We start from the raw sequence: 25,115 nt of genomic DNA, 5'->3' as shown, positions 1-25,115 counted from the left end.
CTGTCCAGGTGTTCTTCTTAAGCACCAGTATATCTGAAGTCTGCTTGAAGTGGGTACCTCAGACTGCTGAAGTGAGAGGTTAAAGATATGAGTGAACATCACAGGTCTTTAGTACTTGGCCAGGTAGCCCATCTGGGCCAGAAGCTTTCTGTGGGTTCATCCTCCTGAAGGATGCTCTTACACTGGCCTCTGAAACTAAAATCACAGGTTCAAAGGGGGCTGTGGGAGTTTGTGATGGTTCCTCTGTATTTTGACAGTCAAAGCGAGCATAGATCTCATCTGGGAGTGAAGCCTTGTTGCCACCTATGTCACTTAGTTTCATTTCTTGTTTGCTGATGGCAGTATTTAATATCTCAAGAATATGACTAAGTGGCCTTTGATGGTAGCAAACTGCGGTCAGGATCACTGAGGAGAACTCACTTGGTAAGTGGAATGGCTGGCACTTGATTGTTAGATGTTCCAACTTGAGGGAACAAGAGTGTGACAAGTCCACTGCCTCCAAACATCTCAGAGTTTTTCATGAAACAAGACCCCCACCTTTTGCATTCTCCACATCAGCAGTCTGGTCCATCCTTTGCATCAAAAATCCCTTGGGCCTTACCGACATATCCACAGTGAGCCTCATCTTCATGAAACACAGAATGCAGCAATTTCTCATTTCCCTCTGATACAGCAATCTTGCTCTTGGGTCCTCAACCTTGACTCTCCAGCAGCATAACATTTGCTAACAAGATGCTGAGTGGAGGAAGTTTCATTGCCCCGCATTTCATTCTCCCCAACCCCTGCCCCTCTAATGCCACGGCAATGTACCTTTGTCCACTTAAAGGTGTCATGCCAGCATATTTGAAAGTCAAGTCCACCAGCTCCTTCAGAAGATTGCCAAATCGCTAGTTTGTTAAGATGGTTCAAAAGTATGTTGCTTAAAATGAAATTATAGGCTGCAGACGACAGTGAGAGTAGTTCAGAAGAAGTATAGTAGTAAGTTCTGTAGGCTGCCCGCATCCCATCACCAATGTCCACTAGTAACATCTCGTTAATCACTTGGCTTATTACAATTTCTAAAGAAAGACCACCAGTAATAACTGGAAACTGAGAATTTTAATAGCATAGGAAAGTGCTGAGGTACCCCAATCTCAATGAAACTTCCCTAAGTCGGCACTCTGCAAAGTCTGCTTTCTGAGGAAAAGCACTGAGCAGCTCTATTTTAGATATATCGAGGAGGCACCCTAACAAAATTAGTTTTTATGAATGGGAATCCTTTGCTAGGTATACTTGTGTGGAAAGGAAAAACTAAGAGACATCAATATGACAGTCACCAAGAAAGGCACAAAGAATATCAAAAGAACTTTCTTTACTTGAGAGAGTGTTGAAAATGCAGAGTTCAAATAATATGCAGCTGAGACTAACAGTACTGGGGTAGTTTAGTGGAAGCAAGATTTTAAGGACATAAAATATATTGAATGCAGCATCAAAACAAGAGCAATTTACAAATAACTTTTAAAATAACTTACAATCGGATAAGACTGGACAAGCCTTTGAACATTTCCCCATTGAGACAGCTTATCCTGTTGTTAGATAAATCCCTGCAAGAAAAATAAAAATATAATCCCCCAGGTCAAATCAACTAACTTATACAATAGCAGAACCTTTATTACATCCTATTAAACAACGTTTCATCTTATGAAGGCAGATACCAAAGATTATCTTTTATTTTTCAAGAGATCTTTCCTCTCCTGTGCCATAGGTTTCATGACTGTCCAGATGCCAAAAGTACCCAGCAGAATCACTATATAGATGAACAGATATGTCCATATCAAAACACACTGACAAGATGGAGATCTAGGCTGACATGTTACACAGAAGTCTGACTGATTAGGTAGATATTAAAAAAATCTCTTGTTTCTATTCTAGATCTGAGCAGCTGAATCTGCAGATTCTGTTCAACTCAGGACAATGCTGCTTAACGAGATGGGTTAGTAGACAAGTAAGTAGTGGTGGTCCATTCCTGTTATTTTTACTGAACTTACTATTGCTTTTAATGAAAAGATTAGAGGTTCCCAGAGATATCACAGATACCCTTTCACCATTGTGAATAATCGTGAACTAGAAATTCTAGCAGGTCTGTGCAGATTCTACAACATGTTAAAGCAGCTTTCAGAACATCTTGAACAGTTTCTTCTGTCCTCCTGATAATTTTGAACCAACCATAATGGAGTACAATGTAGACCATTTATTTCAAATGTAATGCAGAATTCCGTATAAACCCAGTTCTTAAAAAAAAAAATAAAGCCCAGCTAGCCCCACAGCAGCTGAACTGTCACCTCTACAACGTTATCGAACACTGCTCTGGCATCTCTGAACCAAGCTCTCGTGAAGATCAATTGCCTGGTGCCATTGATCCTGACATCGCATCAATGAAGTCTGTTTGCGTACTGACCTTCTGGGTCGTAACTGCATCAGCCCACCTCTTTTAGGTACTGGATCTCCCACCATATTTAAAATAGAAATTCTGCAATTTACTATCCTGGTTTTTAATTTGGGTTTATCTAGTTTTATCTAAGAGATGTCAAAGCATCTTCAAACACGGAGTGGGCAGGCTGCTAGCCAGATGGCCGCAAGTTTATTGTCTCCCAGTTTTAATGTTTCACCTTCAGCTGCAGCTTTGAGAAATGAGAGCTATTCTACAACAAAACTCCTGCTGGTTATGCCCTTGTCAATAAGCAAAGTATTCATGCCAAGAACAAGGGCAGAACTCAAAATGGCTGAATTCTCCGACACTATAGTGGAGATCAATATGTTGATCTAAGGGGTTGAATGTGAAGCAGTAACAGTGGCTCTCTTCATCTGAGTAGTAGGGAATGATTATGAAGAGGCAACTTACATTTATTTTTACTTAATATGTTCATTTTCTTTAACATTACTTAACATTTAAAAAATGAGTGAATAAAATTATTAATTTAATACTTTTGCTTTAATTCTTTATAATGCTCCCAAATTTTAGGGAGCTTTCACAGGTAGATATGTGTCTCTTTTCAGTGTTCCAGTAATTCTTTTCAGCTACATCTTGGTTGAACATTATCTTAAAAGGCATTTTTGCGAGCCCCTGGATCGGATGCTGAGCTTATCAGCAAGTTAACGTATTGTGATTTACAAAAGCTAAGTTCAGGCTTTTTCATTGCAACAGCTGTGAGTATGATTGGTTTAGGACAGGCGGTAACTTCATATTAACCTATTTCTATATCCACATAATCTCACATACTCTCAGTGCCACTTATTAGGTAGAGGAGTGGAACCCAGTGTGGTCCTCTGGTCCTGGCCCATCTACATCAAGGTTTGATAAGTTCTGCTTTCAGAGATGCTCTTCTGCTCACCACTGTTGTACCATGTGATTATTTGAGTTACTGTTGCCTTCCTGTCAGTTTGAACCAGCCTGGCCATTCCGCTCTAACCTCTCTCATTAACAAGGTGCTTTCAGCCACAGAACTGCCACACACTGGATGTTTTGATTCCTTTATCACACCGTTCTCTGCAAATTCTTGGGCATGTCATGCGTGAAAATCCCAGGTGATCAGCAGTTTCTGAGATAATCAGACCACCCCTTCTAGCACCAACAATCATTCCACAGTCAGTCACTTGGATCAAATTTCTCCCCCATTATGATGTTTGGTCTGAACAACAACTGAACCTCTTACCCATGTGCGCAGGCTATTATGCATAGAGTTGCTAGACATGTTTGGCTAATTAGATAACTGCATTAGCGAGAAGGTGTACCTAATAAAGTGACCATTGAGTGTATCTTAGCTCTTCCTCAATTCATCTTTTTCTCCTCATTCCCCCCCCACTTTGATACTTCTATCTTATAAATAGAAACCAAAAAGCTGACATCTCATTCTGTAAGTAATTCATACTTCATGTTGCACAGCAATTTGCTTCTGTAGGTTCTGCAACCAAATCCCCTCTAACTCGCAGACTACATTGTTTCACAAAATAAACCGGAAGCAAACTAAATCTTCCCCCAACTAAAATGAGGAGCTTAGGTCATGCTAGATTTTAACACTAGTTTTACATTCTTATTTCAAATGCCAGCCACCAAATGGTACCAGAGAAGCTCATGGAGAAACATGGTCTGATCCGTGCGCATCGTGCCATTTTTGCCTGACAACTTCTCAGGTTCGTGTCACTGGGGCCATCTAAGGTCTACCTTCTGAATTCACCTAAAATTAGCTGGTTGAGCACGGGGAATGGGGGAGTGGGGAGCGAAACTTGTGGACTTGTGTCAGAATTTTCTTCCTCTGCACAAACTCAAAGCTCCTTATTCATTTACAAGAGCTTAAACACCATTCTTCAAATGATACTTGGATGTTCTTATCACTACTGCAGGGTGAACTCCCCAACTTCTTTAAACTCTTCCACCCTCCCCCCCCCCCCAGCATAAAAGGGAGACTGGCTCTTAAATCTTTGTACAAACTGGCTCAGACATCTGTTGGTTGATAGATCCCAGGAAGTTTACAATGCCAAGAAATTTTAAAAGTAAGCAGTACTCGCCGTCTTGCAATCCACCAGTTTCAACAAGTGTACATGAAAAGGAAACAGCGCCAGGCTGCAGGCAACAAATAAACAGAGTGGCAGAGCAGGCCTTGTGAAAGGCAGCCAGAAAAGTTATATTTAAAAAAATGTCTTAACCTGCACCACCAGTGATTTTTTCCAAATAAACGTTGAAACAGGGTATGAATAGACTTGTGGCAAATAAAAGAAAGCTGTTTTAAAATTAATATATTGGCAACGTCATACATATCAAATGAACAAATCTGATTGCAGAATCACAATTAATTTGAATACTTAAATCACTTCTTTAGGTCTATACTGTGAAGTATCTAAAGATACTTTCTGTCAACTGAAGACCAGAAACAAACTACTGGGGCTTGCAGATCTGGTTTTTTTTTTTGTCATTTCAGCCTTCAAATTTGGAAATGGAGAGTTTCAGCTTCACCAATCCAAAGAATCACTATTTGGGAAAATCTCCTGACGAAGGGTTTCGGCCCAAAACGTCGTCACTACCTCCTCCCATAGATGCTGTCTGGCCTGCTGAGTTCTGCCAGCATTTTGTGTTTTTATTGGGAAAATCTATACTAGACATGTAAAACATTAATATTCAATGGCACTATAAAAGATGAAATGCACAATTATTACAAGAGAAGTAGTATTTTGGGTAGAATTTCCATCTTTAATTTCTTGGGAGAGTATCGGAGGTAATATGGGAACTTGGGACAAGTCTTCAATTATCAATCACACCCATTTGCCAATCCACAAAGTTAAAAAAAAAAATTTGGGTTGGTTTATAAATGAATCAGCTTTCTGATATTGCCTAGTTTGTTCCTCCCATTGATAATGATTTTCCAGCACCTGAAAATTGCTCCAAAAAATGTTTTTCCATTCCAATCCCAAGCATGAAATCACAAGTTTTCCTAATGTGCTCATGGTTTACGTTCCTGGTTGATAATGCTGGGATTTATGGCCAACATCCCAGGTTTCCGCAGACTGGGGAGCAATTAAGGAAATAAAATTGACAAAACTGGAGTCATAAAGGCCAATCAGGATGGGAAGGCAGATTTTCTTCCCTTGAACTTGAAGGATCATGAAAATCCAGTGAGTTCATAGTTACTGTGACTGCAACTGGATTTGTATTTTGCTCCTAAATTGCTGCAATTCCACAGTGGGATTTGAACTTTTATCTTTGAATCTATGATACCATACACATAGTGGATGCCTCATACCTGTATGCACGTTTATCAATACTCACAGTCTTTTTAGTGCTGAAAGTCCCCAGAAGGCAGCTAATTCTATGTTACTGATAAGGTTGTTTCTCATATCTCTGCAACAGAAAAAAACAATATTTGAAATACTTCATTAGTCGTAATGCAGTTCTCACTCTTTCTATCCTATGGTTCCAAAAATTAGATATTTTTTACAAGTCACCAACGAGCAAACATCTCTCATAATGGCTTCTTTGCCAACACCAAGCAACGGACTCAAAAGTACTAATTAATAAGATTTTGAGTATTCAGTTAGACTTAGATGTGCAACTAAATTATCATTACTGCTGGCAAATAGCAATGTAATGAACAACTTAAATTCTTTCCTGGGCCATTTTTTCTTAAAGATGTATTAGTAACATTTTAAAGCACAAATCAGCAGGAATAAGGGGGAAAAGTGCATACTTTTTTTAAAAAGTGCAAGTAAAACGCAGATAAAATTTGTTTTGACTTCATAATTGGAAAAAAAGGAAATAATGATCACAAAATAGTAAACAATTAGTACAGTTCCAAAACTGATTATCTTCTACTATCTCCTACGTGAACTTGTTAGAAGTAAAATAAATGCCTTCATCTTGTACATATTTAAACAAAAAATGAACTCGTAACATATTTGATGCTCTCTCACACAAAGAATTTCTGCTACCCTTTTACAGCTGCCAGTCCTTCCGCTGATAAATTCTTCAAAGGTACGTTATGTAGGGGACTACAATGCAAGCGTGAACATATCACTGAAAAGCAATCTTTGATAGTCTTGTTGCAGTGCATTACAGAAAGACAAACTCCTTTATGAAAGAAGTGTTCCATTCTGGCTTGTTGAGACATGCAAATCGTATACACCTTCAAACAGGATAGTGCCTGAAAATACCAGAGCCCAGATAAAAGTATTGGAATGTGGAGACAAGAGACTCAAGACACAACTTACCGGCCTTTCACTCTCAAATCTTGCCTAGAAATTACAGAGGACAAGCCAAATTGTACTATTTACCAGCTGTACTATTTTGTAATACAAAAAAAATGAGAAGGTTTTGTTATCAAAGCAATTTAGTTTAAAATTATTCTGGATAAGTACATGGATGGAAGGGTCTAAGGGGACCAAGTGTGAGTCGATGGGTCTAGACAGAATTAACAGCTTGGCACCGACTGGACAGACCGAGGGTTGGTCTCTGTGCTATAGTGCCCTACGACTCTACTCCCTCTTTCATTTCCCTGCCTCCAATTGCTTTGCTCTTTCCCTTCCCTCACTTTTACTTTCTCTCCATCTTCCACGCACCAAATTTTGCTGCAAAACAACTGAAATATCAAATTCAGAAGTTATTCTCAAGGCAGATTATTAAAACAAACCCATATTGTTATTAGCTGTCGCATTACTCCTTTTGTTTGTCAAAGTTAGCTAAATACACACTCCTCATACAATCCAACAGCAAAATCTCAAATGAGTATTTGCTTTGTATGAATGATACATGTTTCTCCAAAACAGGACTATCCCAATAGATCAACAAAGATTGATAAGATCCAACAGAAGAACAACATGACTTCCCATTTTTACAAGGCAAGTTATGGCAAGCTTATTTGTACAGCACTTTTCAAACACAAGGCAGTTCAAAGTGCTTTACAGAAAACAAAATATAAAAATCAACAAATTTCCGACAGTATAAAGAGAATAAAATCACAAAAATAAAGAAAATAAAAGTTACAGTGCAGGAGATTCTCATTAAAAGTTACAGTGAAAAGTTTTAAGCCTCGATTTAAGAGAGTTTAAAGTTGGGGCAGACTTCAGATCATCTGGAAGGTTATTCCAGATATGTGAAGCATAGTAATTAAAATCTGCTTCATCCTGTGTTTAGTTGGACAGGTCACAGCAATGTTTTTTTTTTAATCTGTTGTATTGTCAAATGTTGTTTTCTTGCGTCTAAAATATTATTCCATAAAAACACAATCTCAATTAATATAAACATGCCTGATCTTAGCCAGATATCAAAAATAAATTAAAAGCATTAAAATTTGAATTTAATTAAAATAGCTAAATCTCTAATTATCTGGTACAAGTACGAGCTTAAGACACTGAATCTAAAAGCAGCTGCATTGCTGCTCTGAGGCCACAAGACCAACTTAAAGGATGTATAAACTAATATTATAAAGCATCCAGTCATCTGAAAACCTGCCCCATTTATCTTTAAATGGCGGAAAGATGAAAGAATTAAACAGCACATGTTCAACTCTGTTTCAGGTTATCATATGTAATACACGGGTATTTTGAAGTGCAATTACTATTATTATGTCACAGGATGCCAGCCAGCCAAGTGAAGTGAATCAAGCAGCAATTGAATACTTTTACAAACTGTTGGCCGCTCACTAATAAATACCTGCCTTCCTTGATTCGTGGCAATGAAATCTTGTACATCTAACTTAACAGAAAGATGTTTTCTTTGAACATCTCCGCTGTAAGATTGAACCTCTCTCAACAATAAAGTATCTGCACAACAACTTCCCTATGGTGAAATATTTCAAGAACAAAATGTAAGTCTAAGGTTGCAGAAATTCTGTTTGAGGCTCAGACATTGAACAAGAGTATCGGAATAAATAAGCCGTTCAGGTTCTTGAGTAGAGCTTAAACTCAATTTATCATGTTCTTTTTAGACCTGTGACACATGCAATTCTTACATCACTTGACAAGGAAGATGCAAGAACAATGTTAGCTGCAGCTGGAGATTCACAAAATAGAGTCGGCAATTCATGAAAGTTACCAAAAAAAATTCTTCATTCAGAAATCTGTGAATCGCTACAATTCTTCACTTAAAAATGTTATGGAGGCCAACTGGTTGAGTATAGTTGAGACAGATTTCTGGATATTCAGAGAATTGAAGTTCATGGATAGCACAGAAAATCAGTACAGAGATAAAACCTCAGGCAGAATCTCACTGAATGAAGGTGAAAATATGAAGAGCTCATTAGCCTACTCCTGCTTCTATTTCTTATGAATGAGATACAATATGAAACCACATTCTATCACATCATCATATGGACAGAGTGTGACGACCCACTTCCTAGCGCACTCGAACCGGCTCACAAATAGCCAGCGCGCAGGCACAAAGGCCAGGTCCGCAACAAAGGGAAAAAGCCTGCGGGGGTTTGTGAGTACGTGTCTCTTGGACCATCCGCGCCCGGGGACGGCGGGATGAGGGAGGCTTTAAAGCAAGGCTGTGAAGTTCGAATAAAATATTCTTTGATTGCAGTTTACCGACTCCGTGTCGTTATTTTAGCGCTGCGTGTAGCACAAGAGACTAGTCAAATAATGAAAAACTCTGGAGCTCAGATTTATTGCAACACATCTTTTCAAATCATTCAACTAGATATCAATCTTGAAATATCAGCATATCACACACCCTTTTTGTCTTTTCAAATCTTTTTATTATTATTATTCAAAAATAACACAGGTACATCGAAGTAACAACACTTATAATGCCTCGAAAAAATTATCTTAAAGATTGAAAATCTTTCTGAATTAAAAAAACCCTACTAAGCAAGAAAGGTGAGAAAAAAAAGAAACCCATTGGGGGTACAACCCCAGAGCCATGCATCATACAGAAAGCTTCTAAAAATAAACATCAAACCGCCACACACCCTTTTTGTCATTTATTCATTGCTCATTCACAGTTAAGACTTTGAGTTTAGGCCACCGTCATCAACATGCAAATGCTTTGATCCATTTCTATTTCTAGCTTTTCTCACAATTAGATTGAGTGAATAATAAAATGGCAAAATCTGTGGTTCAAGGCTCTTTCACACTAATTATTTCCTTCAAAATATCAGGAAAAGAACACTGATTCAACTTGATCCTCAAAAAGGCAACAACACAAAAATAATCCCATTAATTTGCAAATGACACTGAAAAACTATTGTTAGCAGAAGGCAAGCTGGTTCTGCTCAAAACCAGATTTGGTGCTATAAACCGCAGAAAGTCACACTATTTAATAACTGAACAGTTGCAATTGCCAAGACACCACCCACATTAGGAGATGGGCAAACAATAAATTTAGTTAAAAGCAAATCATCTGCTGAAGCACTGCTCATTTCTCTTGAATACCAAGGTAAAATTCTTTGATGAGAATAGCTTTTATTTTGCACAACAGGGATGCACAATACATCAAGATGCAAAGTCAGAAATGAAAATCTCTTGCTTGTCTTGAACAGCACTGCTTTCACAAATAGAGTTCCTTATAAATAACTGTGGAATAAGTATCAGCATGTCACACATTGTAATATTTCTGCTCGTTTTCATTATTTTTTCAAGGAAAGCACGTCTGAAATAACATCAGAGCATCAGCAGTAATATGTCATTGCCGATTAGAAACAACTGCAGTCATGTTTAAATTGTTTCCCTTAAACCCAGTTCTCTACTATTCATTATTGAACAACTTTACAAGCCACAAGGAATACATTTTAGAATTATCGAAGATGTTCGTAAATCAGTTGATTTCTAATCTGATATGAATATAAAGACCAGCTAATCTATAGCAAAACTTCAGAAAGCATAATTTTAAATAAAAAGTAAGAATTAAAATAAGCAAGAAATTAATATAGTGTAGTTTGTGTGATTGTTCTCTTTTTATAATAATAACTCATTTGGAAAATAACCAGTAACAGTTTATACCAGTACACGAGTCTCACATTCTTTCTAAAGATTAACCGAACAGTTCGAGAGAGTATGGATTTCTCCTACGTTTAGACTTGAAAATCAGAGGTCATTTTCCCCAAAACAAAGATAGACAGTAGTAAATAGCATAAACCTGTACATGATCATCATGGTACAATAGAGATAAACTGTACCCAGTGAATAATTTGTTAAATACCAAAGGACAGAAACCGCGAGATACAAGGGCATGTGAAGAAAACTTAGCGAGGATTTCAATTGAGAATGCCCAATCTACAAGAATAAAAGGAAAAAAATCCAGTTTTTCTGAAGAGAACTGATGGGTATTTGAGAGAATCTAATTACATGACTATGGGGTAAGAAAGAGAGAGTGGCTTGGTTAGGCTTCTGTTCAAAGAAAGGACATGGACTCAAAAGGCCCAAAAACATTATTCTTTGCCATGATTCTAATTTAACTTTGTGTGCGCACACTTTTGTTGAATGTCCAGGTTCAGGAAAGACTGTTGGTTTGGGCTTTGAGAAAGGTTAATAACTTCCTTTTGAAAAGAAAGATTTACTTAAAAGAAAAATTTCAACAGGCAAGACATCGCTTAATAGAGTTTTAAGTTTATGAAGAGATCTGGTAAGTTTGCTAACATAAGGATATTTTCAGTTGAGTTAATGATCAAAATTACAAGAAAATGAGAAACAAGTCCATTTGGTAATTCAAGATAAAGTGCTTTTCAAAATGCTTTTTATTTTGGAGGCTACTCTGCATTGGTTCATAAGATTGATTCCTGGATTGAAGGATCTATTTTATAGGAAAGATTATGAAGGCTTGTTCGATAGTTTAGAAAAATGAAAGATGATCAAATCAAATGATGCAAGGTTCCATTGTGCTTGACAAGGGTGAAGCTGCAGAGCTTTGTTCCTCATAGAAGCTAGAACCTGGAAACATAATTTACAATTTACTTATTCTGTATATAAAAAATGGAAATATGAGGAAGGTGAAAGACTACAACTGAGCAAGTCAAAATATTGCCAGTCGGCTAAATGCAGTCTTAACTTGCAGAAAGTACACATACACTACTGGCAAGGCATTTCCGCTGTGATCGCATGGGTTTCCTCTGGGTGTTCCGGTTTCCTCCCACAGTAGTACCGGTTGGCAGAATAATTGGTCATTGTAAATTGTCCAGTGATGAGACTAGCATTAAATCAGGGGATTGTTGGGCTGCACGACTCAAAGGGCCAGAAGAGCCTATTTCATATCTCAACGAATAAATAAATTTAACAGATGAAAATGTTTCCTTCCAAGCAATGATATAAACTCAAAATCAAAATTACTGAAATTGAAACCATGTTTAAATTGATGCCTGCTATTTCAGTTTCACACAGTCTACTACACAATCTATCTATGGGAAATTAAAATGCTGGAGGAATGTAATTTCATTCTACCTTCAATAAAAAAAAACAACAATCGTGTTTGGCTCTTTAGCCATAGATCCCTCTGATTTGATTATTACTCATTGAAAAATTATGCTATAAATTTTTAAAAACTAAAAATGACCAATAATTTTTTGATGAATATTTCACATCACAAATTTATCAGTTTGAAGCACTATTATTTATATTCTCATACTTCTTTGGTCCTGAATATCTATTTTGTATTGGATAAATGTTAGCTTTTTAACCACATACAGTAGAATTTCAAAGGTCTTCATCTTGTGTTGAAAGACAGTATTAACTTTAATACAACGCAGGTTCATTTAACAGGAAACCCAACGAGCAGAATTCCCATTTTAGCCAGTTCTAAAAATTAATGTTACCATGTAAACATTAATTATATTTGTCATTGAAATTTTGAAGGGGGAAAAAAGAGAAGTTAGATTACATCTGAGCAAGTAAGTTTTTGACTCACTCTGCAAATGCGTACTGAGAATATATGAAATAAGTATGAAGATTTTTCTTAAGATGTTGTTTGATGCACATAAACTGGTTTTTTGAAATACTATAAATGATTTATGATTCAGATTAAAAATTAGTATTGCCACTCTGTGGAATACTAACCATTCCTGAAAGAGTGCGTTTTGTCATTTAAAACAAATGTATATTAATGAAGGGAGATCCTAACCAATGTCAATTTTGCAACCAGTTTCTGAAAACGGTCCTTGGATCCTGTGCAGATCAGCTGATGGGGTTCTTTGCAGATATAGTTAACCTTCTCTCTGCTTTAAGACCACTAGCATCCTGGTAACTAAAAAAAAATCAAAGAAATTTGCCTTAACAACTACCACACAGTGCTCACATCTACCGTCATGAACTGCTTCAAGAGACAGGTCATTGCATGCAGCAACTCCAGCCTGCCAGACAACCTCGATCCACTGCAATGTGCCTACCAATGAAACAGGTCTATGATGGATGCTATCTCTTTCAGAAAACACACCTACACTCAAACAACTGTTTACTGACTACAGCTCTGCATTCAATACAGTACTGTAATTCCAAAGAAAGCCCATCCCAAACTCTGGACAATGAGAGTCAACACCCCGCCCCCGCCCCCAAACTGAATCCTCGACTTCCTAACCAAAAGAGCACAATGAGTAAGGACAGAGCAACACGTGTGCCATGATTTATCTTAAACACTGGTGCTAGTCTATTCCCTGTACCCCCAGGACTACATGGACACATTCTGCTCCGACTCCACCTACAAGTTTGCAGATGAGAACAGCATAGTGGGACTGTATCTCAGGTAACAATGAGACTGAGTACAGGAAGGAATCAGAGAGCTTAGTAACATGGTGTTGCAATAAAAAGCTTTCTCTCAATGTCAGAAAAACAACAGAGCTTATCAGTGACTTCAGGAAGGGAGGCAGAGCGCATGTTCTAGTCTAAACAAACATTGTTAAGGTTGAAAGCTTCAAGTTTCTAGGAATAAAAACACAAAATGCTGGCAGAACTCAGCAGGCCAGACAGCATTTATGGGAGGAGGTAGTGACGACGTTTCGGGCCAAAACTTGATGAAGGGTTTTGGCCCGAAACGTCGTCACTACCTCCTCCCATAGATGCTGTCTGACCTGCTGAGTTCTGCCAGCATTTTGTGTTTTTATTTATTTCCAGCATCTGCAGATTCACTCAAAGTTTCTAGGAGTAATCATCACCGAAGCTGCCCTAATCAGACTACCTTGCTGTCACGCCGAGAAAGCTCACAACACCTCTACTTACTCAGGAGGCTGAAGAAATTTGGCATGACCCAGTCGGCCCATACCAGTTTTAATAAAAGCAGCACAGCACAGCCCACCTGGATGCATAATAGCTTGGTATTCTGAAAGTTGCGGCAAGGCAAGGGTTAAAGACAATGTCCAGGCAAGGATAGATTGGGGCAGCTGTAGTCAAGTAACTCCTTTGAAGTGAGACATCTCTGCTTGCTACAGACGTGTTACGTTTGGGGGGGCGTGACTGTGGCTGTGTGTGCTCAAGCCAGATGAGTGAAGCATCTGTAGTGAGTATTTTGGTTAACAACACACACAAAATGCTAGTAGAACACAGCAGGCCAGGCGGCATCTATGAGGAGAAGCACTGTCAGGACTAACGAAGGGTCTTGGCCCAAAACGTCGACAGTGCTTCTCCTTATAGATGCTGCCTGGCCTTCTGTGTTCTACCAGCATTTTGTGTGTGTTGTTTAAATTTGCAGCATCTGCAGATTTCCGAGTATTTTGGTTAATTTATATTCAGTGACGACAGTATATAACTGCTCAGCACATGACAGCAAGAAATTCCAGGACACAGCTCAGCATATTATGGAAACCAGTCTTCCCCCCATGGACTCTGCTTTACTGTGCAAGTGAGAAGTTTAGACAAAGACCCCACCCATCCTGGGCATTCCCTCTTCTTTTCCTCTTCCACTGGTCAGGAGATACTAAAGCCTGAAGGCACATACCACCACGCTCAAGGACAGCTTCTAGCCCACTGCTGGCAGACTATTGAGTAGTTCCCAGCTACGATAAACTGGACACAATCTCACCATCTTCTCATGATGACCGCGCACATTATTGTTTACTTGCACTGCGCTTTATTTTGAATTCTGTCATTATTTCCCTTGTTCCACTTCAATAAACTGTGAACTGATCTGATCTGCATGAACAGTATGCAAGACAAGCTTTCTACTGTATCTTGGTACACGTGACAAAAATGGAACAGTACAGTACAGTACCAGCCCTCACACCACAACGTGGTACTGACCTTTTTTAACCTAATCCAAAATAAATCTAACCCTTCCCACCCACATAATTTCACATTTGTCATTCATTCAGATGCATATCTAAGGATCTCTTACATGTCCCTAATGTATTTGCCTTTACTAGACCAATTCAATTCACTTGCTTTGTTCAGAGTTGCTCTGAACTTGCCAGTTGCACAATACTGTAATTCTCTGGCTTTTCCTCAGAAGTTTTAATTTCAGTTTCTTTCCAACTCTTATTTCTTCTTAACTGACATATGCTCAAGATGTTAATTAATCTACAGCGCCTATAAAATGCATCCCCCCCCCCCCCCTTCCCAGAGGTTTTCATGTTTCATTGTTTTACAGCATTGAATCACAGTGGATTTAATTTGGCTTTTTATCCGACACTGATAAACTGAAAAATACTTCGGTGTCAAAGTGAAAACAGATCTCTACAAAGTGATTTAAATTAACTACAGATATAACACACAAAATAATTGCATAATTATTCACCACCTTCGAGTCAGTTTTTAGTAGATGCACCTTTGGCAGCAATTACAGCCTTGATTCTGTGTGGATAGGTCTCTATCAGCTTTACACATCTGGACACTGCAATTTTTCCCCATTCTCCTTTACAAAACTGCTCAAACTCTGACAGATTGCAATTAAACAGCCCTTTTCAAGTCCAGCCACAAATTCTCAATTGTATTGATTTCTGGACTCTGACTTGGCCACTCCAGGACATTAACTTTGTTGTTTTTTAAGCCATTCCTGTGTAGCTTCTGCTTTCTGCTTGGAGTCAGTGTTTTGCCGGAAAATAAATCTTCTCCCAACTTTCTTGCGGACTGCATCACTTTTTCCTCTAGGATTTCCCTGACTTTTGCTACATTCATTTTACCCTCTACCTTCACAAGCCTTCCAGGGCCTGCTGCAGTGAAGCATCCCCACAGCATGATGCAGCCACCACCATGCTTCACGGTAGGGATGGTGTGTTTCTGATGACGTGTGATGTCTGGTTTACACCAAACATAGTGTTTATTCTGATGGCCAGAAAGCTAAATTTTGGTTTCATCAGACCATAGAACCTTCTTCCAGCAGTCTCCCATATACCTTCTGGCAAACTCTAGCTGAGATTTCATGTGAGTATTTTGCAACAGTGGCTTTCTCTTTGCATTCTCCCATGGACTGGTGAAGCACCCGATTGTTGTTTGCGCAGTCTCTCCCATCTCAGCCACTGAAGCTCTCAACTCCCCCAGAGTTACACAATAGATCTCCTGGTGGCGTACTTCCTGCACGGTCACCCAGTTTTTGAGGACGGCCTGCTCTAGGCAGAGTTACAGCTGAGCCATATTCTTTCCATTTCTTGATAATTGACTTAACAGTACTCTAAGGGATATTCATCAATTTGGAAACTTTCTTGTATCCATCTCCTGATTTGTGCTTTTCAACGACCTTTTCGCAAAGTTGCTAGCATTCTTTTGTCTTCCTGGTATAGTTTTTCTCAGGATACTGACTCGCCAGCAGTTGGACCTTCCAGCTACAGGTGCATTTTTACTACAATCAATTAAAACACTGTGGCTGCACACAGATGATCTCCATTTAACTAATTATCTGACTTATAAAACCATTTGGCTGCACCAGTAAGGACTTGGCGTGTCATATTAAAGGGGATGAATACTTACACAATCAATTATTTTGTGTTTTATGTTTGTAATTAATTTAGATCACTTTGTAGAGATCTGCTTTCACTTTGACACAAGTCTTTTTATTTGATCTGTGTCAAAAATCCAAATTAAATCCACAGTGATTCAACATTGTAAAAAATAAAGCATGAAAACTTTCAAAGGGAGTGAATACTTTTTATATGTACTTTCTCCTCAGGTTTTAATTGATCTAATACAGGTTGTCTGTATTTTTATTCCAGCTCATTGACCAACCCAGAATGGAATAAAGTTAATAATTTTGTATGGACTTAAGTGTTCATGATCTACTACACAAACCACTTCCAAATTCCATAGTCAGTATCATCGTTATAACACTGGCATCTACCCAGCCCTGTGGAAGTTTGTCCTCTTTACAAAAAGCAAGATAAATTCAATCCAATAAACAACAGCAAAATAAAGTTGTCATTGTCAATGCCATTGAGCAGCATTTAATCACCAATAATCTGCTCACCAAACCCAAGCTTGATTTTCATCAGCACCACTCCATTCCGGCCTTAGACCAAACATGGACCAAGAATTCCTGAGGTGAGCTGACAAGGGCTCCACTGACATCAAGAAAGTGTTTGACCAAGGATTAAAGAACCTAGGTAAAATGGATCAAGGGGAAAACAATCCAACAAATTGTCCTGCAAAAGAAAGGAACTGTGGTTGTTAAGGTGACCCCAGCGCCAGGCTGGGATCACCTTAAAAAATATTCAATACCTTCCTAGACAATAACAGAAAATCCTGGAAGCGTTGAGCAGACAAGCAGCGTTAACTAGGAGAGAGAAGGAGTCAGCATTTTAAGTCACAGACTTTTTAAAATCAGAACTAGAAAAGATGACAAGTATGATTAAGTTGCGGTGGAGAGGGGTGGGGAGAGTGGGATTGTGGAGAGGACAGATCACTTGAGTAAAGACTAAACCTGCCAACGTAATTACTTTAAAAAAAACAGCAGTTAGAGACCGAAATGAAACCTCAAACTAGCTGTAACAGGAAGGTACAGCTATGTTTGTGGACAGAATCACTCACAGAACATTGACTTTGAACTCCCAGACACTGAATGTCAACTCTCAGAATCAATCAAGTTATTGTCTTCCAGACCATCACAAACCTCATTTCCTTAGGAAATCTTCCCTCCACATCCTCCAGCCTCAATCCTGCACAGCCCATTTCTACCTCCAAGATTCATAATGAGGATCATCCTCACAAACGCATTTGGCTCACTCTTGCCTCACAGAATTCAAGTCTAATCCTGATCCTACAAGTACTTCAGATTCAGACTATTGTCATTTAAAAACCACAAATGCAATGCAGTTAAAAAATTAGACAACGTTTCTCCAGAATGATATCACAAAAACACATGACAAAACAGACAACACCAGAAAATCCACATAACATTTGGCAATCCCCAATCCAGAGTCCGGAGAGGCTGCTGCGTATTAATATCGCGCTACCATCTTAGCGCGTTCCCCGGAAAGGAGCTCCAAATCCACCAGACAAAACAAGACCAAAAACTAAAGCTACAAGACCTGCACAAAACCACAAATTTACAACATATAGTTACAACAGTGCAAACAATAGCATAATTGATAAAAAATAGACCATGGGCTGTAAAAATAGTCCAAAGGTTTTAAAAGACTACAAGTTTGAAAGAAACCAACACACAGTTTCCACAAGTCCTCAGGGTCCCCGATTGACTCGTCATCCCGTGCCGGCGGCAGAAGGGAATACCTCCGCTATGGACTTCCATGGCACCGCCTGACTCAGACTCGCAGACACAGCGCACACTGAAAGCGACCTGACCGCAGCAGACTCCGAGTCCGTTGAACCTCCGAGCCTCCGACCATACCCTCTGGCACAGCTTCTCCGAGCACCATCCTCTGCCGAGCGTATTAAGACGGCCTCACCAACGGCCATCGGCAACGCGACCCCGAGGACTGGGGGCCTGCTCTTCCCAGCACAGACCTGGACCTCCCAGCAGCAGCAGCAACAAAGAAGGTCTTCCTGGAGATTTTCAGATGTTCCTCCGTGCTCCCACGTCCGTTTTTCATCCTATTATCCTTCACAAATAACAGATAATCAGCTCTGGAGTGGCCGCTGCAAGCTGCGTCGCGCCACCATCTTGGATAGTAATCCATCTTGGAAGGAAGTATTTCCTTCCCTTGTCCAGTCCCTGCCTGCTTAAATATAAACACATGCAATAAATGCAGGCAAGTGTAAGGTGTTGCACATTAGGAGGGCAAACCTGGGTAGAACTTACATGGTGAATGGTAGGGCACTGAGGAGAGTGGTAGAGGTATCTGGGAATACAGATCCGTAATTCCTTGAAAATGATAACACAGGTAGAAAGGGTGGTAAAGAGAGCCTTTGTCACATTGGCCTTCATAAATCGAAGTACGAGTACAAGAGTTGGGATGTTATTTTGAAGTTGTATGAGATGTTGATTAGGTCTAATTTGGAATACAAGGTGTAGAGTGCATAGCATTGAAAGAATGAAGAGAAAATTTACAAGGACAATGCTGGGACTTCAGGATCTGAGCAAGAGTGAAAGATTAACATAGAACATAAAACAGTACAGCCCTTAGTAATCAAATGGCCAATTAAACTAATCTCTTCTGCCTATCTTTCCATTGTCTTCACATTCGTGTGCCTCTCTAATGTCTCTTAAGAGTCTCTACCACTGACATGAGACTCACCGTACGATAGATTCCAGCATTATACCTAGTTCTCATCTTGAATGATGGAACAACATCAGCTAATAACCAATCCTCTGTAACCTCACCCGTGGCCAGAGAGGACACAAAGATATTAATCAAGGCCCCAGCAAGCTGTTCTCTTACTATTCACAATTACCTGGAGTATATCCCATCAGATCCTGGGGACTGATCCACCTTAAGGCTCTTTAAAAGGCTCAACACTACCTCTTTCTCTACCTCAAAAAACTCCAGCTTTATCAATACGCTCAGCACTAATCCCCTATCCACATTCTTTTCCTTGGTAAATACTGATGTAAGTTACTTATTAAGGACCTCACCCATTTCCTCCACATCCAAAAAATGTTCCCCTCTTTATCTGAGTGGTCCTATCCTCTCCCTCATTATCCTCTTGCTCGCTGTCTGTATAGAATGCCTTGGGATTCTCTTTAATCCTACTTGGCAAGGATTTTCACAGCCCCTCCTGGCTTTTTTAATTCCCTTTTGAGTTCTTTTCTGGCTTCTTTATAATCCTCAGTGTCTTTGTTTGATTCCAGCTTTCAAAGCTTCACACACTTTTCCTTTTCCGCCTTGACTAAATTCACCACCTCTCTCGACATCCAAGGGTCTCTTACCTCGCCATCCTTGCCTTTCCTCCTCACTGGAACATACCTGTCCTGCAGTTGATCTTTATTGTCAGATGTGGACGGCCAGAAATAACTGTTCCCAATTAACCTTCTCTAGTTCCTGCTTAATGCTCCCCTAATTTGTCCTGTTCCAATTTAATACTCTCCCGCAACGTCAATACTTATCCTGACGAACAGCAATCCTAAACGTTAAGGAGCTCAGTCACTGTTCCTGATCTGCTCCCCAACTGAAAAGCTGATCGCCTGGCCAGGCTTATTATCCAACACCAGGTCCAGCACAGCCCCTCAACTTGTTGGACTATCTACATTTTGATTTCAGAAACACCCCTGGATGCACCTAACAAATTCTGCCTCATTTAAACCTTTTGCACTCAAAGTCCCAGTTTTTATTAGGGAAGTTGATGTGCCCCATGACAACAACACTATTGTTTTCATACCTTTCTTTAATCTGCCTGCATACCTGTTCCTCAAAGTCCTGGTGGCAACTGGGGGATCCGTAGCATAATTGGATTAGAGTAATTGCACCCTTCCTATTTTTGAGTTCTACTCGTATGAACTCAGTGGACAAGCCCTCTATTACGTGCCCTCTGAGTGAGGCTATGATATTGTCCCTGTTTAGTAGTGCAACTCCCCCACCTCTCCCTATCTTTTCTAAAACATCAAAACCCTGGGACATAAAGCATCTATTCCTGCCCCTCTCTCAACCAAGTCTCTGTAATGACCACATCATCATAGTTTCATGTACTGATCCATGCTTGAAGTTCATCAACTTTATAATACTCCCAGCATTAAAATGCATACACTTCAAACTATTCGTCCCATGATATCTATTACTTTCCTCCTCCTATTTTCACTAGTCCTGAATCTATCTTACTCTCCATCCCCACACTTTCTGACCAGGTGTTCTGGTTCCAATCTTCCTGGCAAACTACCTTAAACCCTTCCAAATAGCACTGGCGAACCTCCCGGCCAGGATACTGGTTCCCCTTCAATCTGGATGCAATGAATGGGATGACTTTATTTCTTGAAGTGTAGGAGAATGAGGGGAGATTTGGCAGAAGTATGCAAATTATGAAGAGAATGGAGAGGGCAAATGCAAGCAGGCTTTTTTCTCTGAGATTGGGTGAGATTAGAAGTAGAGGTTATGGGTTAAAGGTGAGATGATTAAGGGGAACATCAGGGGAAGCTTCTTTATTGAGAGGGTGGTGAGAGTCTGGAATGAGCTGCCAGTGTAAATGGTGAATGCGGGTTCAATTTCAACATTTAAGGAAAAAAATGGAGAAGTACATGGATGTGAGGGATATGGAGGGCTGTGGTCCAGGTGCAGGTTGATAGGATTAGTCTGAATAATAGAATAATTTGGCACAGACTAGAGGCCCAAAGGGCTCGTTTTCATGCTGTAATGCTTTATGACTTTAAATGCATTAAAGTAGGCAATACAATTACATTTTAAAAAATCAGGTACTCAATTTGGAGAGGTTCTTCATCTTTCAGACATGTGGAGTTCCTGCTATTGGTAATGTGGAGAATGACTGCAAAAAGAAAATTGCAATATTCTATTACATTACTTTTTTCAATCTTTGTGATGTAATACAGCATTCCAACCATTCTAATAGGAAGAATTTTTTATGTCTTAAGAGTCCACATCATTAAATTTCTGAATTTATTTTTAATTCATTTATTTTGAAATTTTAGAATTGCAACAGTATTTCCAAAATGAAAACAAAAATGCTGAGGGTAGACAGTAGCACTAGAGATTAAAAGATTTAACATTTTAGATCAATAAGCTCTTTATCTATCTCCATAAACATTTCCTCAGTTTACAGTACTACTTCTCACTCTTCATGTAACCAAAGCCAGTCTTACAGCAGTAACTACCATGAAATTTATCAATAATTTCCAACATTTCACACTTAGTAATTGAAAAAGTGCAAGAACTCAAGGAGGTGAACTTCAGTGGAGATTCTCTGACTTTGTCATTTCCTTCTGAGAATAAAACAAAGATCTGAAGTTAATGCTGGTCGCCCACCAAATCTACAGCTGACAATCCCTTTCCTAGGGACCAACTCTACCATGCTTGCTTCAACTGCCTGACCTTTTGTCCTTTCATAATGTTTCTCATAAAACAAAAAAAGCAAAGTATTTTTCCCCAGTCAATTCACAGTGTATTCTGGTGAAACAAAATACTCAAAGTTACAGCCAACACATGACAGATCAGTGAGCGGCAGATATAGCAATTTGTTGCAGATCACTCAGCTGAGACGTTTAGAGATTGCTAATAGTTTGTCAATTTGCCGACTGTAGTATTTAATTAGCTTGCATATCCATTTCCACCATGTCTAGAATAAACTGCATTCATTAAATCTATGCACTAACAGTGCACTACTTAACCAACCAAGCTTAATATTATGATGTTTCTGCAATTTTTCTAGATTGAGTCAATGTCATTGAGAAACTGAGCACTCACTTTGACCAAACAAATGTGGTTTGGATTTACTTCTTCACTACAACCTACATAAAAAAATCCATCTGCACTAATCGTAGATTATTGGGGATTAAGACAAATTATATGCTTCAGTATTCACTACTGTAAAGGATCTCGGCGATCGTAGGGATGACTTAGCGCGGACTGAAAAGCTGGAGCATATAGACATTAAGGAAGAGGATGTGCTGGAGCTTTTGGAAAGCATCAAGTTGGATAAGTCTCCGAGATGTACCCCAGGCAACCGTGGGAGGCGAGAGAGGAGATTGCTGAGACTCTGGCAATGATCTTTGCATCATCAATGGGGACAGGAGATGATCTGGAGGATTGGAGGGTTGCAGATGTTGTTCCCTTCTTCAAGGAAGGGAGTAGAGATTGCCCAGGAAATTATAGACCACTGAATCTTATTTCAATGGTTGGTAAATTGATGGAAAAGATATTGAAAGGCAGTATTTATAAACATTTGGAGAGGCATAAGGTAGAGCAGTAGCTATAATGTATATGGATTTCAGCAATGCATTTGATTAGGTACCCCTTGCCTGGCTTATTGAGAAAGTAAGGAGGCATGGGATCCAAGGGGACATTGCTTTGTGGATCCAGAATTGGCTTGCCCACAGAAGGCAAAGACTAGTTGTACATGGGTCATATTCTGCATGGAGGTCGGTGACCAGTAATGTGTCTCAGGGATCAGTTCTGGGACCCCTTCTCCTCGCAATTTTTATAAATGACCTGAATGAGGAAGTGGAGGGATGGGTTAGTAAGTTTGCTGATGACACAAAGGTTGGGGTGTTGTGGATAGTGTGGAGGGCTGTCAGAGGTTACAGCAGGACATCGAAAGGATGTAAAACTGGGCTGAGAAGTGACAGATGGAGTTCAACTCAGATAAGTGTGAGGTGGTTCATTTTGGAAGGTCAAATATGATGCCAGAATATAGTATTAATGGTAAGACTCTTGGCAGTGTGGAGGATCAGAGGGATCATTGGGTCTGAGTCCATAGGACACTCAAAGCTGCTGCGCAGGTTGACTCTGCGGTTAAGAAGACATATGGTGCAAAGGCCTTCATCAACTATGGGATTGAGTTAAAGAGCCGAAAGGTATTGTTACAGCTATATAGGACCCTGGTCAGGCCCCACTTGGGAGCACTGTGCTCAGTTCTGGTCACCTCACTACAGGAAGGATGTGGAAACCATAGAAAGAGTGCAGAGCAGATTTACATGGATGTTGCCTGGATTGGGGAACATATCTTATGAGAATAGGTTGCGTGAACTTGGCCTTTTCTCCTTGGGAGCGACAGAGGATGAGAGGTGGCCTGATATAGGTGTACAAGATGATGAGAGGCACTGATTGTGTGGATAGTCAGAGGCTTTTTCCCCAAGGCTGAAATGGTTAACACGAGAGGGCATAGTTTTAAGGTGCTTGGAAGTAGGTACGGAGGAGATGTCAGGGGTAAGTTGTAATTGGTGTGTGTGTGTGTGTGTGTGTGTGTGTGTGTGTGTGTGTGTGTGTGTGTGTGTGTGTGTGTGTGTGTGTGTGTGTGTGTGTGTGTGTGTGTGTGTGTGTGTGTGTGTGTGTGTGTGTGTGTGTGTGTGTGTGTGTGTGTGTGTGTGTGTGTGTGTGTTGTGTTTTTTTTAAACACAGAGAGTAGTGAGTGCGTGGAATGGGCTACCAATGGTGGTGGAGGCAGATCGATAGGGTCTATTGTTACTCCTGGATAGGTACATGAAGCTTAGAAAAATAGAGGGCTATGGGTAACCCTAGGTAATTTCTAAGGTACGTACACGTTCGGCACAGCATTGTGGGCCAAAGGGCCTGTATTGTGCTGTAGGTTTTCTATGTTTCTATATGCCACATTTAGGTTGACTTGAAAGCTCTCTCATCACCGTCACTTAAGGCTCATAACTTCCCAAGGATCACTTTCCACTTCTTGCATATATTAATTTAAAATACAGTTAAAAATAAGAATTTTTAAACGGAATCTGAATGGCAGGCAAAATAAAAATTTGGTGTGGTTATAATAATACTGTGGAAATGTCGATTTTTCTCAGTTTTGACAACACGTGTTTCGTGAACCTGTCACTACACCTCAAAACAGTGAATGATATTATACAAATGGTTCTCATCATTTCATCGCCTACTCACGACTGAACCAAAAGGTGAAAAAGGAGACCAAACATGGCAATGAAATCTGGAGTTCTTTGAAGAGCAGAAGACTTGAAAAGAAAACTTTAAAGGATGAGACATCAAAAAAAACTTAACAAGTACAGCTGAGTTGGAAACAAATTTGATGGCGTGAATAGACAACTTGGTGGAAGGAGGTGGAAAAGTATGATTGTTGAGGATGAGGATGCTGACAACCAAAAGACACATTTCAAGGCACAGGTGATGTTCTGTTGTCTATAAATGAAGTCACAGCTGGAAGGCCTTGCTCACATTTACCAGCTGTCAAGTCTTTTACTTAAAAGAAAACAAACCTTCTTGAATAATTTCTCACACCTGCTTTTGTTTGTTTTAAATTGACAACTGATATTCCCAACACAGAAGCATTGTACCAAATAAAGTCTAATGAAAAAGGATCTAGTGCTTTCCCAGCGATTATGAATAAACTCTTCTCCCTGATGAGTTTGCCATTGAAACGTTAGTTAAATTCAGTACCTGTACCTGAGAAAAGTTTGTAATAAATTCAATTGATTGTAGTGATCCTACTTTGCTAATTCCAGGTGGCTGCAATGCTAATCCACAATGCTGTATACCACTTGATATTTTGCGATCTGTTGTAGTTGGTGCTGCACCAGCAATTTCAAAAGTTACTCTCAACTAAATCATTCAAGCATTTTTAGATGCAAATTCATTTCATGCCAAGTACTAAATAACTGCATTCAAATTTTTCTTTGTAGCTTGGAGTTCTCAAAAAAAAATCAAGGA

At 39.5% G+C, this 25,115-nt stretch overlaps 1 protein-coding gene across 1 annotated transcript in view; it reads right to left on the bottom strand.

Moving 5' to 3' along the window:
* adgra3 (adhesion G protein-coupled receptor A3) overlaps positions 1-25,115 on the bottom strand; it is a 112,792-nt gene that overhangs the window by 42,641 nt on the left and 45,036 nt on the right. The window contains exons 3-4 of the mRNA XM_073064908.1: positions 5,801-5,872; positions 1,512-1,583 (exon numbers count right to left, since the gene is read on the bottom strand). Coding sequence (XP_072921009.1) covers positions 1,512-1,583; positions 5,801-5,872 — 144 coding nt within the window. The remainder of the gene's footprint in view (positions 1-1,511; positions 1,584-5,800; positions 5,873-25,115) is intronic.

The sequence above is a fragment of the Hemitrygon akajei genome, chromosome 13 (genome assembly GCF_048418815.1).
Source record: "Hemitrygon akajei chromosome 13, sHemAka1.3, whole genome shotgun sequence".
Taxonomy (NCBI): domain Eukaryota; kingdom Metazoa; phylum Chordata; class Chondrichthyes; order Myliobatiformes; family Dasyatidae; genus Hemitrygon; species Hemitrygon akajei.
The sequence above is the reverse complement of the archived record's forward strand: the minus strand, read 5'-3'. Positions and strand labels throughout refer to the sequence as shown.